At 39.1% G+C, this 19,790-nt stretch overlaps 1 protein-coding gene across 1 annotated transcript in view; it reads left to right on the forward strand.

Moving 5' to 3' along the window:
* The window catches only part of LOC122790443 (platelet endothelial cell adhesion molecule-like), a 611,804-nt gene that overhangs the window by 457,967 nt on the left and 134,047 nt on the right, over nt 1–19,790 (forward strand). Inside the window, exon 9 of the mRNA XM_044057977.1 lies at nt 648–755. Within this exon, the coding sequence (XP_043913912.1) occupies nt 648–755 (108 nt within the window). The remainder of the gene's footprint in view (nt 1–647; nt 756–19,790) is intronic.

The following is a 19,790-nucleotide window of genomic DNA, read 5'->3' on the forward strand; positions in this document are numbered from 1 at the left end:
GATTCCTCTCATCCCATATTAAAGAAACTTTTGCAAATAAGACAGCATTGATTTCTTCATTGTAGCTTTAGAGCAGCATGAATCCTTTGAATTACCAGCCACACATCTGTGCAGTATTGTTGCATTCCTGGTCCAGTGTAAGTCAGTTTTCAGTACTTATAAATTCATAATCTATGAATTTGTCTGCATCATTCCAAAGCTAATTGACATTGCTATCTTTCTTTTGCAAAATACCGAGTGCTCTTCTCAAATTTCACATCAAAATAGTTCAAATAAGAAAAAACCTTCCAGAAGGATACTGCTGTCGTATAAAAGTTCTTTATTAAAACCAAACAAAAAAGTTAAAATCCAAAACACAAGTAAAGTAGTTTACTCCTCTGTGCCTAAGAGCATGTGCCCTTTTGTGTATTTAAATTTAATTTGCAAAATATTATGTTTTGCTAATCTTGAATGTGTTATATATGAGAAATCATATGCAATTGTTGAATCACTCAGTGACTGCCATGCTCTATGATTACTAATGCAAAAGTGAAATTCCTCTGAACCTTTATATACATTTCCTTAGTTTTATTTTGTTTTTGAGTTCTTGCTTGTGTTGGTATCATTCATTGTTTTATGCTTGCTTCATTTGTGATCCTTTATTTCAGGAGAAAATGCGCAGGAGAATCATGTGTTGTTGACAAACATCAGTGATATGTCTTCCATGGACCAAAGTCTTATCACGCAACCCAGTGAGCTCTCCAGCACTGGTCAAGGTATGTCCTTAAATTATGGCAAAATCTGTAAGCACCAACAGTCTGAAACAAACAGAACTGATAACAAACAAAGTAAAGGATGGATGGTTTAGAATCAACAGAAACTACAACTTTATTTAAAAATTCAGTCATATAAGCTTTTTATGTATGGAAATGCTTTGTCAAGTATTTAAATCAAGTAAGACATTCAGTCCGTACAAATTAACTCTGTGGTAGGGCAGACCGTCAAATGTTCTGTCCTCCTTCCTGTAGAGATGTGAACAATATACTTTATAAACACACATTAGGATGAAACCCCATATAGTTTTAAATTCTCTGTTTTCCAGTTAGGTGTTAGTAAGAGGAAGGACTGAGGTTTCATTTTAAATTCTGCAATATGGGCAAGCTTTGTACCCAGCTGAAATGGCATTGTCCCTTTGAACCCTATTTAAAAAAATATTTAAAACACTGATAATGCTCTATATGAAGCTGTTCAATTAGTTGGTTTTAAACTAGTTTAAGTAGTTCCAACAGATTTTTAAAGTCATTTGCAATGTTATTTATTCTTGCAATATTGCAATGAGAATTTGAGATCAGGGCCTCTGTCAAGGCTATGTAAGAACACATTCCCAGAGTACCACTGGTGTAGCTCATAAACAATACATGTTCTTCTACTGAGTTACAACATTTTTTTGTGTTAGCGTATTCTGTAACTTTGCCACCCTCACCTAAAAAAAGTTTCTTTAATATTAGAATGACATTTGTCAGCTTCTATATGCAAACTATTATTTCTTGCCCATAGTGTATGCTCAACCAAAAGTTTATTTATTGTTGCCTTTAGCATTTCATTCTTAAGACTTTTAAATTTATCAATGTTCCCATTACCAGGAGGACTGTAAGATAATAACTACCAAATTTAATATACCATGTATAATACTATTCCCTGCCTTGCAATTCTTGCCAGGAAATTAATTCCCTATTGGGATTCCTTTACATGAAGGAATGGATTGTAGGACTCTTGCTTATACTCAGAATTTGTCTCCTCTCTTCCTGGAATAAATGGAATGACTGAGTGAAGGTGGAAGATCTTATCTGTCCACTGGTCGATTGTACTGTGTACAGATTAATGTTGAATATAGTCGAATACCTGAGCTATATTTAAAAACACTATATCCCTAATCAGATTTAAATACAAAGGCTCTACTACTCTTGTACAAAATCTTGTCAGAGTTGTGGCCTTTGATCTTCCGTGTTGGTTAATATCAAGAAGTTCTATCACAGCTTTCTATAGTACTCTTTTGGAAACTTTTTCAAATGATTTACAAACTACAACTTTTGAAATGTTAGGTCAGGTTTGCAGCTATTTGGATCATCTGTGTCCTCTACAGTTAGATGAACTTCCTTTGGATAATTTCTAATCTAGTCATCAGAGATTTTAAAGAGAAATGAGAGGCCATGCCCAAATTTAATGAAGATAATAAATAGGCAGTCACCTTAAATGCAGTTTTTTGGGACCCTTCCTCTAGAACCTAAACAATAGCCACTGTTTGACTCTTAGATAATGCTCCAAATTCTCCAACTTTGCAGTATTGACAGTAGTTTCTGCTTGAAATGACTTTTATTAATAATTAGGTTATCAAAAGGCTATGGTCCACTTTATCTAACCAGAAAACATGTACATATACAGCATTAACTTGTATGTTGTAAGTTATGTGAAGGCTGCCAGCCTAGCCAGATAGAATTTTATAGATTCATTGTTCATAGATTCATTTATTAGTACTAGGCTAACTACCCTTGTGAGCCATTTTCAGCCTAGCCAATTATCCCTTGTGAGACTCAAACCCTGCACTTTGTGTTTGTAAAGCAAACACCTTAACCATTATGCCACCCTCCCATTTTAATTCTGTCATCTGTAAATATTAATGTAAACCACAGGCTTGTTGTCTTAAATGGTAAAAATAGAGTTGCATGTGGAAATGAAAAAAAAATGTGACAACAGTACAATCTGCTAAAAGGAAGCTAAGTCAAGCATTTTATGACTGTCTTTGATCTTTAAAGTTGGCTCCGGCCAGTCTAGGTGAAGACATTCTTTCTATTGTTTTAACCAAGAGTTAAACTGCTAGATTTAAACATGCAAATGTATTTTTATTGCTCTGCTTCCTGACCAGCTGCAAGGTAACACAAGGAGATGTTAAGAATGTAAATGCAGTTTCTGTTAACCTGGGAATCCAAGGAAGTGTGAAGAATGATGTAATGGGAACCAGGAATGTGATTTTAAAAAAAGAATCAGAGATTATTAAGCATTTTTGTCCTGGCCATCCGACTCATCAGCACTCTGCCTGTGTTCTTTATGTAAGTTATTTTTGAAGTGTGTTTTCTCTTAGAAATAGCTAGAAACTAGAAAGATTAGACTAAGTGTTTTTCTGTGATGCCAGAACTGTACTACTGAATTATTTTAAGGCTTTCTCTGTGATCTCGGAACTCTTGACTAGCACTGTGTAGTAGATAGTATTGTCTTGTGTTTTTATTATTTATTATTAAATATTTTAAAACCTTTCAACTGTGGCTGTTTTGTGTAGAGATAAGTTAAGCTCTGAGTACATTGCATGTGTATAGGGATCCTTTAACAAGTCACTCTAAAAAGCCTTGAATGTTTAGTTATACTACCAATTGGATAATATTGCACTGTAATTGGACACCCTTTTAAGGGCCTTTGAGTAACTGATAAATATTAGCTGAGTTGTGGCAGTGATTTCTACCGTATAGTCTGGGTAAAAGGGGCACAGCTAGAGAACCTGTGCCAGCCTTCCCCAGAAGTATCTGTGTGGTTCTATAAACTCCTATCTCAAAGTGTGTGTGTGTCAGTTACTTGGGCAGGGACACGAAGCACTGTTTGACAGAGAGTGTGTTGAAGATTTTAGCTTGCCCAGCTGGCTGAGATCTGGAGCCTATAGATGTGCGAGTGGGGAGTCTTACTGGGGACCTGGAAAGCAAGGGAGCAAACAGCCCCGGACTGACTGTGATCTCTGTGTGCTCTTAAGGGAAATTGCACTTTACTCTGTGTATTTGTTATCCTTTCCTCCTATAGAGACGCCCCTCACTGGTGTTAGTGGTGAGGATTGAGGCTCCTTCATTGCTGGGCCGGGGCACAGGTGTCCCATATTTGTTTCGCAGTGGTGGGATATCCACATCACATATTAATTGTTTGGCAAATACTAATTGGCTTGTAGTGGTGTGGGTAGAGTGAATTCCTGTAACTTGTGTACAGTGAGCTTTGAAGGTGTTTTGTACTCTAAATCAGCCACACAGTGAATACTCAGAGTTCAGATCACAATTGTTTTATTTCTTTTGTTAGCTTAGTTAGTCAGGGTGAGCAGGCAGCATGTCAGCAGAGGAGTATGGAAAGATGACAAGGAGCCAGCTGGTGGAGATGTGCCAGGCTAGGGAACTGGTGCATGGAAACCTGACTAAGGCAGACCTGATTGCAGCCTTGGTTACAGCTGCATCAGAAAACAGCAACCAGGAGGACAATCAGACTGGCAATGGAGATATAATACACTCGGAGAATGGACAGCTCAACCTTTCTGCAGAGGACTTAAAACTCCATCTAGAGCTAAAGAAACTTGAGTTGGAGGCCAGGCATGTGGAAATAGAAGCAACTGAGAGACTGAGGTGTCTAGAGACTGAGAATGAGAAACTGCTACGCCTGGATGCTGAGGAAAAGGAGAGGCAGAGGCAGCATGAGAAGAAGATGCTGACTCTTCACCAGAGTCATGGAAGTAATGGGAAAAGGAGTAGCTGGACCCCAGAAACAAAACGGGTCAATAGATTTCTTCTGCAGTTTAAAGAGGGGGATACTTTTGATAGATTCACTCATGTATAAGAGGGTATGCAAACAGTATGGAGTTGACCAAAGGCTCTGGGTACGGTTCCTGACCCCCTTACTCCATGGTAATGCTGTAACTGTTTTGTCAAAAATGTCTGACGTTGCATGTTTTGATTATACTGTTGTTAAAAATCATTTGTTAGAATTGTTTGAGCTAACACCTGAAATGTATAGGAAAAAGTTTAGTGAGCATAGACGCAAGGCTGATAAAAGTGTGTGTGAATATGTTGCTGAACTGAGCACTTATTTCCATAGGTGGGTGAGTGGATGTTTGGTCACCACTTTTGAAGGGCTGGCAGACCTTTTGGTGAGGGAACAAGCCCTTAGCACTTTGCCTGAGGACATGAGGATCTGGTTAGCTGATAGACAATGTGCTACTTCAGAGGAGTTGGGGAAAAAGGGAGACCTATAACTAGCAAGCAGGGCAGCCCTGCACAGGAAAGGGAACCCCAGTACTGCTCATGGGTCTAAAGGAACCCATGGTGGGCAGCACAGACTGCCCCAACAGAATCTTCCAGTAGCAGGGGCAGCCACTAGTCCAGTTATACATCCAGGAGCTAGGGTTAAATGTTTTGAATGCAACCAGTGGGGCCATGTGGCATACACATGCCCACAGAGGCAAGGTGGGGAACACAAGGTGAGGGAGCCAGTAAGTGGGAAAGACAAAATGCCAATAGCAGGTTATCTTGATACAAAAGGGGTACCGAACTACCATCCAGCAGATGTCCTGATAGGGAAGGATTTGGATGAGGCAGTACCATGTGTTTATGCAGTTACCCGCAGTCAGGCTAGGAAATAATCATGTGCATCTGGTAGCCTGGGGGAGACCCAGACAGACTGCATACTTGCAGCCAGGACTGCTGAGGCGGTTACTACAGGGAGGGAGCTATTTTGTAGCAGACCGAATATGAGCCACAGCTACTTGTGGGTGTTGATATTCCCTTGGACAGAGTGACTGCAAAGGTAGAGGTGAGTAGTAGTACCCAGGCTGACAGTGAGGCACCACTGTGAGAGGATGCCAGACTTCCTGTGGAAGGGGAGCTGGGAAGGGTTGCAAGTAGAGAGTTGAGACAGGCTCAGCTCTCAGACCCTACATTGCAGTGCCTGAGGCAAGTAACTAGGGAGGCACCTGATTCTCAAGGAAAGGGGAAATCTGTATACTGGGACAAAGGGTTACTATACCATGAGTGGACCCCTGAGGGAGGGCTAGACGGTGAGAGAGTACAGCAGTTGGTAGTGCCTAGAGCCTACCATCTGGCGCTAGGTTATATGGGCATAAAACATACAAAGAGGCATATTATGCAGAACTTCTATTGGCCTAAAATTTCCAGAGATGTATCAGGGTACTGCAGGACCTGTGAGCAGTGCCAAAAGGTAGGCAAGGCAGGAAACAAGGTGAGAGTTCCTTTGATGCCTTTGCCTGTGATTGAGGAGCCATTTCAGAGGGTAGCTATGGATATAGTGGGTCCTCTGAGTACCCCAAGTTCCACAGGGAAAAAATATATCCTAGTGGTAGTAGACTATGCCACACGATACCCTGATGCAGTGGCTTTGTCCTCCATTGAAGCAGTGAAGGTGGCAAATGCCTTGTTAGAGATTTTCAGCAGGGTAGGTTTCCCAAAAAAAATACTGACTAGCAGAGGTGCCAATTTCATGTCAAACCTGCTGGCTTGTCTTTGGAAGTAGTGTGGGCTGAAGCACATGAAAACAACAGCTACCATCCCCAGACTAATGATCTTGTTGAGAGGTTAAACTCTACAATCAAGTCCATGGTACAGGCATTTGCAGATCAGTTTAAGAGGGAGTGAGACAAATATTTGTCCCATCTGTTGTTTGCTTACAGAGAGGTTCCCCAGGAATCCACAGGTTTTTCACCCTTTGAGTTGCTGTATAGGCATAACGTGAGGGGACCTTTAGATTTAATTTGAGATGAGTGGGAAGGTGGGTGGGAGTATCACAAGGAGTCTGTTGGAGCATACGTCCTAAACCTCAGGACAAGGCTCATGGAACTCATGGGCTTGGCCCAGGAGAACCTGGGAGAAGCCCAACAACCGAAAAATGTGTGGCATGATAGGAATGCTTGAGCTAGAGAGTATGCTGTGGGGCAGCAGTCAATGATCCTCATTCCTGTCAGACACAACAAACTGCAAGCAGCTTGGGAGGGACCCTGTAAGGTGGTAAGAAAGGTCAGTGATGTTAACTACATGGTGGAACTTATAGGCAGACGGCAGGGGCACAAATTGTACCATGTTAACATGATGAAATCTTACCATGATAGGGAGGCCTTTGTGCTGAGCATTTGCAGTGGATTGCAGGAGGAGTCTGAGGGAGATCTGGGGACTGATCTCCTCAGTGAGGCTTGGGTTGACACCTCAGTGGAAGGGGTGACAATGTCCCAGCAGCTATCTCCTACCCAGGTTTGAGAAACTCAAGCAGTGTTGCAGGAATTTGGGGACATATTCACTGTGAAACTAGGGTGCACCCACCTGGGGTAGCACCAGGTGGATACATGACCCCAAAGGCCTACCTTATAGAGTGCCTGAGAGACTCAAACAGACTCTGAGGGAAGAGGTACAGGAGATGTTGGAACTAGGGGTGATTCAAGAGTCCAACAGTCCCTGGGCCTCTCTAGTGGTGCTGGTGCGAAAGAAGGATGGCAGCACCAGGTTCTGTGTGGACTACAGGAAATGAAATAGTCACACCGAGTCAGATGCTTACCCCATGCCTAGGACATATGAGGCCCTGGAGCAGTTGGGTGGGGCTAAGTTTCAACCATTGATCTTACCAAGGGTTACTGGCAGGTGCCTTTGACTAACAGTGCTAGAGAGAAGTCAGCCTTTGTGACTCCTTTTGGCTTGCATGAGTTCACAAAGATGCTCTTTAGGAAGAAGAATGCCCCAGCAGTATTCCAGAGGCTGTTAGATCATATCCTAGCAGGAGGGTTTGCCCTTGCTTACCTAGATGATATTGCCATCTACAGCCATTCCTGGCCAGAGCACCTTCAGCATATCAGGGAGGTGCTAGGCAGACTACAGAGGGCAGGGTTGACCGTTAAGCCGAAAAAATGTCAGATGGGTATGGCAGAGGTCTCCTACCTAAGACATAGAGTGGGAAGTGGTAAGATAACGCCAGAACCTGCCAAAGTGGAAGCCATTCAGGCATGGTCTGCACCTGTTACTAAAAGCAGGTGAGGGCATTTTCTAGGGACCTCAGGGTACTACAGAAAGTTCATTCCCAGTTATAGTACCATACCTGCTCCTCTCACAGACCTGACAAGGAAGAACAGGCCAGATAAGGTAGTGTGGACCCCAGCATGTGAGCAGGCATTCCAGAAGATTTAAGAAGCTTTGGGAAGACCCCCTGTGTTAGCCAGTCCAGACTATAGTAAAGAATTTGTTGTGCAGGTGGATGCTTCAAACTATGAGCTGGGGGGCTTTATTTAGCCAGATTTCTTCAGAGGGAGAAGAGCACCCGGTGGATTATCTCAGTCGTAGGCTCCATCCCAGGGAGGAATGCTATGCAGCTGTAGAAGAGGAATGTTTAGCCATAGTGTGAGCACTGCAGAAACTTCAGCCTTATCTTTATGGAAGGAAATTCACTGTTATGATAGATCACAGCCTCCTAACATGGTTAAATAGAGCCAGCCAGCAAAATGCCAAGTTGCTAAGATGGAGCCTGGGGTAACAAGCATATTATATGTCACTGCAGCACCGCAGTGGGATTAGCAATGCCAGTGCAGATAGGCTCTAAAGAGAGGGAATGGGGTAAGGTATACTCGGATAGACCTAACCCTCTTAAGCAGTGTTTCTCAAGGGTCACTTGAAAAACTAGCTTGAGTTCTCTGGGGGGGGGTGTGAAGGCTACCAACCTAGCCAGACATAATTTTATAGATAATTCTGTCATATGTAAATATTAATGTAAACCACAGGCTTGTTGTCTTAGTAAAAATAGTTACATGTGGAACTGGAAAAAAATGTAACAGTACAATCTGCTGTAAGGAAGCTAAGTCAAGCATTTTATGACTGTCTTTTATTTTTAAAGTTAGCTCCAGCTGGTATAGGTGAACACATTCTTTCTATTGTTTTAACCAAGAGTTAAATTGCTAGATTTAAACATGCAAATGTATTTTTATTGCTCTGCTTCCTGACCATCTGCAAGATAACATAAGGAGATGATAAGAATGGAAATGCAGTTTGTTAGCCTGGAAACCCAGGGAAGTGTGAAGAACGATGTAATGGGAACCAGGAATGTGATTTTAAAAACTGAGAGAATCAGAGATTATTAAGCATTTTTGTCTCGACCATCCAACTCATCAGCACTCTGCCTGTGTTTTTTATGCAAGTTATTTTAGAAGTGTGTTTTTTCTTAGAAATAGCTAGAAACTAGAAAGATTAGATTGTGTTTTTCTATGATGTCAGAACTGTACTACTGAATTATTTTAAGTATTTCTCTGTGATCTCTGAACTCTTGACTAGCACTGTGTAGTAGAAAGTTTTGTCTTGTGTTTTTATTATTTTTTATTAAATGTTTTAAAACCTTTCAACTGTGGCTGTTGTGTAGAGATAAGTTAAGCTCTAAGAGTACATTGCATGTGTATAGGGATCCTGTAACAAGTCACTCTAAAAAGCCTTGACTGTTTAGTTATACTACCAACTGGATAATAATATTGCACAGTAATTATTGGACACCCTTTTAAGGGCCTTTGAGTAGCTGATAAATATTAGCTGGGTGGTGGCAGTGATTTCTACCATATAGTCTGGGTAAAAGGGTCACAGCTGGAGAACCTTTGCCAGCCTTCCCCAGAAGTGTCTGTGTGGTTGTATATACTCTTTTCTCAGTGTGTGTGTGTCAGCTACTTGGGAGGGACACAAAGCACTGTTTGACAGAGAGGGTGGAGGAGATTTTAGCTTGCCCAGCTGGCTTAAATCTGGAGCCTATAGCTGTGCCAGTGGGGAGTCTTACTGGGGACCTGGAAAGAGAGGGAGCGACCAGCCCTGGACTGACTGTGATCTCTGTGTGCTCTTAAGGGAAATTGCACTTTACTGTGTGTATTTGTTATAGTTTCCTCCTATATGAGATGCCCCTCACTGGTGTTAGTGGTGAGGATTGAGGCTCCTTGATTGCTGGGTCAGGTTTCGGGTGTCACATGCTGTTTTCTATGGTGATAATGGCGCTTTAAAATTACTGATAATAGGTAACTACTGACCTGTCATCAGTATATATGTATTGACATGTTGTGCTTCCCCAGAATTTCAAGTACATCTTGTATGTAACTCAGTACTAATAAGTTCATCTATTTGCCCATAGCTAACAAAACACAGATTGTTCAGTAATGCTTAGGTTTCTCATGTGAGCCTTTATCCTATAAACTTGACTATAATTTTGGCAATTTTTAAAAGGAATAATGTCTGATTGCCAAACAGGTAAAGTAATGTTGGCATCAGAATCACTTTTACTGCCACAACTTCATCTGTTAGAGTTTATAGCTCTCTGTTGATTATGCCATCATTGTCAGCTTCTTTTGCAGAATTGATTTTCTGTAAAATATCAAGAATACTCACTTTGAAAATGATAATATCCCTGCCTTTTAGGACATCATTATCTACTTGAAGCTTGGATGAACTGTGGTCATATTTATCAACAAAGATGTTAATAAAAACAGCAGCAGTGTCATATCTTTTCCTTTAAGTCATACCACCATACTCAAGTAAGATCAGTTATGACTTAGCATCCTATTGTCCACTGAGATATTTGAAAAAGGTTTTCTTATTTTTCTTAACATTTATAATAAGATTTTCCTTGTACAGGACCTGATGTTTTTGCAGTTAGCTTTATTCCTTTTATCTACATAATTAAATCTAGCTTAGTGACCTTGTTTCTTTCAATCCTGAGTTTTTCCATAACTTATTTCTAAATTTAATCAATCTTATAGTATACATTAACACTCATATAGTTGACATGTCTCCTACTAATCTCAGAGATCCTTGCTTTCTTTTTTAATATGTACAATAATGCTTTTAATAAAGTCCACATTTCAGATGCACTTTCTGTTCAAACATGGTGTCCTACAGTATAATACAGAGTAAGACATGGCAACACAGCAAAAGTATCAGTGCTGTTCTAACTGAAATTAAATCAATATTCAGTCTACACAACTAGATGCACTAAAATGTTCCAACATATGAGTAAACAGCCAAGGTACAAAAAGACTCTGAGTACCTGAGTCAATTAACCAAACATCTTGCAGCCATTTAAAGAGAAAATAGAAAAGTGATGATAACCTAAGTGAATACAGTACTCATAAATCTAGTGGTGAATTCAGATACATCATTTCTCCAACACATAAAAATGACAAATTTTTGCCAGAAACAAATAGAGTCTTACCATTTAATGTCCTTGCCTGGGTGGAAATATTACCTGTGCAACAATCTTCCTTTAAATGCAAATGTATCTGAGAAAGATGCAACTTACAAACCCTTCCCAGGCAACAAGGCTACAGCTAGGGACGGATTTAAAAGATTAGGACATTCAGTAACATGCTCAACTTGCTATGTTATTGCATGGCCAAATTCAAAATAGTGGAATTTTCCATTTCCAAGTCAGCATATGCTAATGGAGAATAATAGGCTTCTGCACCTGATTCTAAAAGGAGAACCTGTCTCACCATGTTGCAATAATTTGGGATAGTATATTTGTGAATTACGTCAATGTAAAATGTCAAATCACTGGCAAAGCCCCCTTAAATTAATGGTCCTTTCAGTAAGGTGGAAGCTCCGTATGTATGTGGAATTATGTACTGCGGCCAGTGCCAGGTGAGAAACTGGAACGCCTACAGTATGCTTCTACATACAGGTGGACCTGTGTTTTAAATACTGGGAGCTGGAAGTCCAAGTGGCATTGTGTCATTTTTTGGCAGTGGGCAGTATAGTCTGTGTTCAAAACTCCTCTGAGGATGGCTTATTCTACTGTGGTTTGAAAAAAGATATGATTCTCCAGCTAGGAAACAAGGGTCTAGATTCTAAAATGGTGCAGTGAGAGTGCATGGCCTCCTACATCCTGCCATCAACAATTTACCAAAGTTTAGGCTTTAGTACTAACCTTGTGGAATTATTATTACCAAACCTTATCCTTTTTATTAAATATATTAATCCAGGCTTGGCTTTACCAGTGCTGCTCTCAAAAAATGTTCCTTCTGCACAAGTGATAAAAATTTTGCAATCACTAGCAGCAGATGAGCCTACTTTGCATTTGGATTCATTTACTGGAATGGCAGTAACCGGGATAAAAGAAACCAAGACAATTCTTTCTTATCCACAGCTTTCCGGGAGCCCACAGACCCTAATATTTGACTGTCTACTATTAATTTTCCTGGTCATCAATATAATCATTCCCAAGTCTCTGAATTAAAATCTAAGAAGAATTTGGCCTCCATTTCAAATTCCGAACTACAAGGATACATCTTCTCTACCGTAGCTTCCAGATGAGCTGTGCAGACAGACAGTTCTGTAACCACTTTTTATATCAGTACATTGCATATAAAGGAGGGCCTTTTAATAAATGCAAGCATTTGGCTTACATCTCCATATTTGCATAATTAATAGGACAGTTTCAGAACAGTGGCAATACTCCCTCCTTACCAGGATAGTGTGTCTGCCACACTTGCAGGACCACTGAGAACTGTGTGGGCAAAGCAATAAAAATGGATATCTTTATATAAATTTATAATCTATAAACTAGCTAACTTTTTAATGTCTAGTAAATATGCAGATATTTCTTGAGTGTATATACTCTAGTGCAAATAGTTACTATCCACACTAGAGGCATTAACATTCTTGACTTATTTCTTACAAAATTCATCCCCCATTCCATCCTACTTTGATCTATCTTCCTAGTAAAATCTGATCACCGAGCTACTACTATAACCATTGGTGCAGGCATCCCCACCTATACACCCCCCATACTTTGATAATTCTAAAGCTAAGTCATTACCACTAACAGATATCTTAAACAAGCATAGGTGGCATATTGTGTGGACGAGAGCCAATCATAAAGCTGCCCTGGTCTGGACACACTCTTTTACATAACAGTGATTCCATTCACCTCAACAAAAAGAGTAATAAATCCAAAACATAGACTGTTTAGTGGAACACACATATATAGCAACTGTATGGGAAAAAGATAAAAGTTCAAGGCTGCTTGTAAAAAAATAAAAAAACTCTCCTACATTACAAAAGTAACTCAAAAGTATAAACAAGACTCTCATGTGTACAATTAGAGAGTGCAGTGCCAGCTATGAACTTAGAATTGCTTCCAGTATTACAAGCAACCATAAAACCTTATTACGTTGCATTTGGAAACTCAAAAGTAGCACCCATTTCTGCTCTGAACATATCATCAATGTAGTGTCCCACTCTGAACCAGAAATTATAGCTAATATCTTTGCTGCTAAACTTCATTCCATCCAGAAATCCCATCTCCTCCACAGTTTTACCCCTGATTGTACCTCCTGTTATCTCCCTTGAGCAAGTGGCTTCTATTCTTCCCAAAACTAACAAATACTACCTACATTGGTACTGACAATATTCTGGGATACCTGCAAGTATCAAATATCACATAGTCCAGCCAATCCTAAAAATATTTAACCTTTAAAACTCAACAGACTACATACCAAAAGCTGTGAGAAAAGTCACGGTTGTCCCCTTTCAAAAGGTTGGTTCTAAAACAAGTCTCAGAAACAACATGGCTATATCTGTCTCACTAGCATTACCTATGAAACAATGGAACACATTACCATTGAATTAATTTGCTAAAACAAAAGGAAACTCTTGGACCCAACCACAAGCAATTTGTATTTGCTTATGGTAGGTCAGGTTTACTCAACATGATCGATATTTTTGACAAGGTCACAAAAGCTTTAGATGATGACCACACTGTCTGCACTTCCTGCTTCAGCCTTGATAAAGACTTTTACACAATTCCCCATGCAGTCATCATAAGCAAAATTTCTCATCTCAGTATTAACCCGTGAATTGTCTGAATGATAGCTATTAGCTTACAGATTAAACTCACATATTCCACAGAAGTATCTCCTCTAGTAATAGAAATGTTAGTATTGCATCCAACATGGTGTAGATATGGGTCTTGTACTGTCTAACATTTATTTCTAAGAGGTAAAATTGGACATCCAAGAGTGAGATGGTTGCTCTTGGCAACACACCCTATGACACCTAAATTCTCCAGTAAGACCCATATCAGACATATATCTTGAGAGCTACTATTAGAATCATGCTAAGTGCAATGAAGTATAGTATACCTACCTTTGGTAGGTGACTCTCTTCTTCTTATATCGCTGGTGATCCTCTTTAAAACAGACCTTATTAATAGAGAACCGGGTACTCACATTCACAGTGAACTCCCTCTAGGAACTAATGCCTCAACTCTGGTGAAAAAATCCTCTGCCATGCAAAGCAAGTTTTGGCATTCCTTCTTAGTCCAAGAATTTTTTTGTCTCACTAGTTTCCATGGCATATAGGGATAAAGCCCTGACTATGCCTCAAGCAACTGGGGTTTGATCAACTGGTTGTGTGCCTGTTGCAGCTGATATGGGGAAAGGAAAGGAAGGATGAGGCTTATGCTTGCTTGCTTTTGTTTGCAAGAAGGGGGGAGGGCATTTGCTTATGTGAATACTGTCTATGGTAGAATCCCATTGGTGACCAGGGATTTTGAGAAGATGCTTTTCTATAGGGTGAGGCAGGATCAGCTGGTCAAGTCACATGAAGGTGTGTTGTACATTACAAATGCCCAAATGTACACCAGCCTCATGTGTGAATGAGCATGGCTATTATGGATAAACAGATACCTGAACCACACTTGATAGCTACTTCACCGAAGGCACCTGTCAATCAGTTTCCACCCCAGTGATAAGGGATTATTGTGTCAGTTGACTGAGAGAGGGTCTGATAGTCAGCAGGCAGTAGTGGCAAAAAATATCTGTCAGGATGCCCCCTTGGAATGCCTTTTCTAATCATTTGTGCAACTAGCCCAAAAGATTCATAGCTAGAAAAATCTCTGGATTAGGCTACTCAGACAAATTAAAATCTCTCTACCTCTATTCAGTTTCTTATTGGCCTGCCGGGTACTCCATAATAACATTTTAGACAATAGAGGAGAGCTGTAGTAGTACTGCCTAGTCCCCAGCAGAATGACAACCATAATCCCTGGCCTTTTCATTTTTTATCTAACATCCTCTAACACTATGAAAAATAGAGAAGAATTGGGACTATAATCAAGTAAGGATCAATCTGAGACAGCAGATCCCAAAGTCAAGATAATAAAAAATAGCCAGGATTTTACATAAAATGTATGGTTAACACTGTAACAATGGACCCTGCTAATATCCCAGGATGCCTCCTTAATAGCATGAAACATGACCTTTTGGAACCAAACCAAATCAGTATTTAACAATAGACTCCAGACAGGCTTCATACCAACAAATGAAAAACTGCAACTGTCTTCCCTCTCCATAAGGGTGGACCATCTACAGACCCAAGTAACTACATATTCATAAATTGTAGTAGTCTCATATGCAAAGCCATGGAAAAATTATCACAGAAATTCTAAAATAATTTAACGAGTATCCGTATCCAACCAGGAAAAATTATATCCTGAAAGGACTCCAGTCGCACTCGAACAGCTTCAGTAATTTATTAAAAATAAAAAAAAAATGGTAAAATGACATGAGCGCTTTCATCTCACCACAGAGACTTCATCAGACAAGAAATACCTTACACATCACTTCCTTAACCTCCTTAATTAACCCTTTACATTACATACACAATTAAGGAACCTAACACAGTGTTGTTAACTTAAAAAATGTTAATAAAAAATGCATGTTAAAAATTCAAACAATTCATAGTGTATATTATAAACCATAAACATTTACACAATGCTAAGGTGTGATAAATGTTTCATCTAAAAGTACTACATAAAAATACAAAATGTTGTTTAAATCTCAACTCATCCTATGATAGCTGCCCTTTCTTTTAAAATAGGTTTAACAGATACATATTCATTCAAGTCCAGAAGGGGAGGTGGCTCTTAACTTAAGTTGCCATATAAGTTTTTTTTTTATTAATGTCAACTTCCAATCTCCCCCTCTTGGGTTCTTTTTCACTAAATCCAAGAAGATGCCAAACTTGAAACCCCCATATTTAAGACTCACAGGAATGTTTATATAAGGCACTGGTTTATGTCCTAAAGGTGCTTGTAAATTCTGTTTTTGAAAGCCCTCTCAGTTTTGCCTATATAGAAACAGGAACAGCCACCACACTTTACTAAGTATACCAGTTTAGACGTTGCACATTTCCCTTTTTTAAAATACATTTTGCTTCCTAACCCATTTTCTAATATTAGACTTTGTATACTAATTATATGGGAACAATAATTGCACACTTCCCCTTCTCCTTTCTACACTATATTGTCTTTCACCCTCTAAAAGTTCCTTGAAATTCTTTCCAGTCCTGTACATAAAGTTTGGCTTATCCCCAACTATTTCATTTAATTCTTTACTAATTTAAAAAATGCTCCAATTAGCTTGTAATATATTGCCCAATTATTTGGTAAAGTCATTGAATTCTGTGATAAATGCTTTGTCAAACCTATTTTCAGGATCATAAGTATATTCTTTATCAAGCTCCACACCTAAGAGGGGGATATATTTAATACCTCACCCTTTAAGGACATCCTCCAATATTTCCATAACCAATTCACTAGGGTAACCTCTGTTGATGAATATTTCTTTGAGCTTGTCAAATTTAGCTCTTAACTCATTTCAGTTGGATGTCATCCTGACCATCCGAATAGCTTGCCTCTTCACTAGGTAGTTAATTTTGTCCTTGTTCCACTCATGAGTGAATCTAAAATATGATGAACAACCATTAAGGTACTCCATAAATCTGGGTATTCCCTCAGGGTCACCATCCCACAAAATAAAGATATCATCCAGAATCTCACATATAAATGCAGAAATACAGAAAAGGTGCTGTTAATGACATATTGTCTTTCCCATCCCAGCATATCCAGGTTGGCGTAAGTGGGGGAGCAAGCTGCCTCCATCGCTACTCCAGTAACTTGCTGATAATATTCACCCTGAAAATGAATATAGTTGTTCTCAAGAACTAGTTCCATTAATTCAATTATTAAAGTTACCAGTTCATCTGACAAAATGGACTGAAATGAAAGGGATTCTTGAAAATATTTTAGGCCCTCACTTTTAGGAATGACGGAAAATAGGTATTTTATATCGATGGTCAAGAAAATCAGACCATTCTTCCAAATAAAAGATTTTTATCTCCCTCAAAAGTCTCACGAGTCATGCATCAGGTGGGAGGTGTTGAAAACGATTTCCTTCACACTATGGTCTATGTAAACAGCTAATTGGTGAGTTTTAGATCCCCTTGCTGAAACTATAGGCCTAAATGGTAGATTCTCAACTGATTTGTAGATTTTACGTATTCCAAATAAGTTGGGTATAATTGAATTAACTTGTTTCAGAAAATTGAGTGGCTACGCTAATCCTGTTGTCTAGTAAATACTCCTCTGAATAGGATTTGATTCTCTGATATGCAGTGTAAATATCATTCCTTGAAACAAGTATAAGTTTCATTACTAGTCAAAAGGTTTGTCATAGCACTGTTGTATGCCTCGTGTCATAAAAAAACATGCCTCCTCCCATGTCAGGTTTCATGACTGACTCCACTGTCTTTTCTTAAAAGTTTAAGTACTGCACTTTCATTCTTGGTAATGTTAAAGAAAACACTAGTATCTTTTGAAAAATGTTTATAAATGTTCTCAGTCACACATCTTTCGAATACCTGTAAAGTAGGGTGTTGGGGTCAGTTAAATAGGTTTATATGTTCATCGGTGTGTACTAGGCTAATGGCCCTGCAGCCTTTACAAGCCTAGCCCATAGGATTACCCTGGTATCGCACTGCCCGACGTTAGTTACCGGTGCCTCTGTCAAATGTGCTTTTTCTCTAAAGCTCACAAACCCTAGATCTCATATTGCTGCTAGCCTCATTTTCTTTAAAAACACAATTTCAAATTAACTTTCCTCAAATATAATTTAAGGTCAAGGAGAGTTTGTGCCACATGCATCTTAAAACTGGGAACAAATTTTAACCTTTTAAAAAGCAGGGTAAAGTGTTATTTCACTAACTGTCTATCAGTATAGTTAGAGATGTTAAAATCTTTAAATTGCCCAACTATACCATTCCTATTATATGTTATACATTCCTCTTCCTTCTCACCCCTGCTTGAAATTCTGTATATCCCTGGTTTTGGTGTACCTGTCCCGAGTCCAGGGTGATTCTCAACTTGCTGGCTAACCTCTCTAAACGCCTCAGGGGAAAAAAAATCAGTATTGAGGGCAGAAAATGAGTCCAATTCATCCAAACCGCCCCTCTTGTTCGTTAGATGGTTAGGTTCATGTCTGGGGGACATAGGAGGTGTATGATAATTCACATCCCTCCCTTCTCCTTGCTTAAAAATGCCCGGTGCTTTTGGACCAGGATACTGCTGTCTATCCCTTAACAGTTTCTTTTGTTTCCTAAAAAATATTTTTTGACATTCGTCCTTCAACTGGTAAATCAAACTATCAGTAAAATAAAAAGAAGCATCCATAATGTCTTTAAAACCCCTTCGGTCACTACTGACACTAATGTGAATGTCATATGTGTGGAAGCAGTGGCTGCCACCAAAGAGTATTTAACTTTGAAAGCTAAGATTTTTAAGCTTGACAAGATTTTATTTAAATATAAAAGTTTATAAATTGATCAAAGTTTTATTAAGGAATGTTTGAAACTGAAAAATTGTTCCATAGGGGTTAAGATTTTTTTGTGTCCATTTGATATTGCATACAATAATGATACTTTTAAAGATTTTTTTTTTTGACAAATGTGGATTTGAGTTAATGAAAATGATTTTGAAATACAATAATAGTTTGATTTACCAGTTGAAGGATGAGGTGGATAGATTAAACCATGACATATTAAAAGATTTATTGTTTCCAGAATATGAACAGTTTTACCATCATAGTTTGAATAATGGAGAGAAACAAATGTCAAAAGATATTTTTTTAGGAAACAAAAGAAACTGTTAAGGGATATACAACAGTTGGCTGAGGAAAGAGCATATCCTGGTCCAAAAACACAGGGCATTTTTAAACAAGGAGAAGGGAGGGATGTGAATTTGTCATACACCCCCTATGTCCCCCAGACGTGACCTAACCATCTAACAAACAAGAGGAGAGGTGTGGATGAATTAAACTAATTTTCTGCCCCCAGTACTGATTTTTCCCCTGAGGCGTTCAGAGAGATTAACCAGCAAGTTGAGAACCACCCTGGATTCAGGACAGGTACACCAAAACCAGGGATACACATAATTGCAAGCAGGGGCAAGAAGGAAGAGGACTGTATAGCATATACTAGGAATGGCATAGTTTGGTAATTTAAAGATTTTGATATATATAATTATACTGATAGACTGATGGACAGTTAGTGGAGGATGTCCTTAAAGGGTGGCTATTAAATATATCCCCCTTTTAGGTGTAGGGCTTGATAAAGAAGATACTTATGATCCTGAAAATGGGTTTGACAAAGCATTTATCACAGAATTCAATGACTTTGCCAAATCATTGGGCGATATATTACAAGCTAATTGGAGCATTTTTAAAATTAGTAAGGAATTAAATGAAATAGTTGGGTATAAGCCAAACTTTACGTACAGGACTGGAAAGAATTTCAAGGAACTTTTAGAGGGTGAAAGACAATATAGTGTAGAAAGGAGAAGGGGACAAGACCTTGTGGAGCGTGCAATTATTGTTCCCATATAATTAGTATAGAAAGTCTAATATTAGAAAATGGGTTGGGAAGCAAATTTTCTTTTAAAAAAGGGAATTGTGCAACGTCTAAACTGGTATACTTAGCAAAGTGTGGTGGCTGTTCCTGTTTCTATATAGGCAAAACTGAGAGGGCGCTCAGAAACAGAATTTACAAGCACCTTTAGGACATAAACCAGTGCCTTATATAAACATTCCTGTGAGTCTGTTAAATATGGGGGTTTCAAGTTTGGCATCTTGGATTTAGTGAAAAAGAACCCAAGAGGGGGAGATT

The sequence above is a fragment of the Protopterus annectens genome, chromosome 16.part0 (genome assembly GCF_019279795.1).
Source record: "Protopterus annectens isolate FY-2018-M chromosome 16.part0, PAN1.0, whole genome shotgun sequence".
Lineage (NCBI taxonomy): Eukaryota > Metazoa > Chordata > Ceratodontiformes > Protopteridae > Protopterus > Protopterus annectens.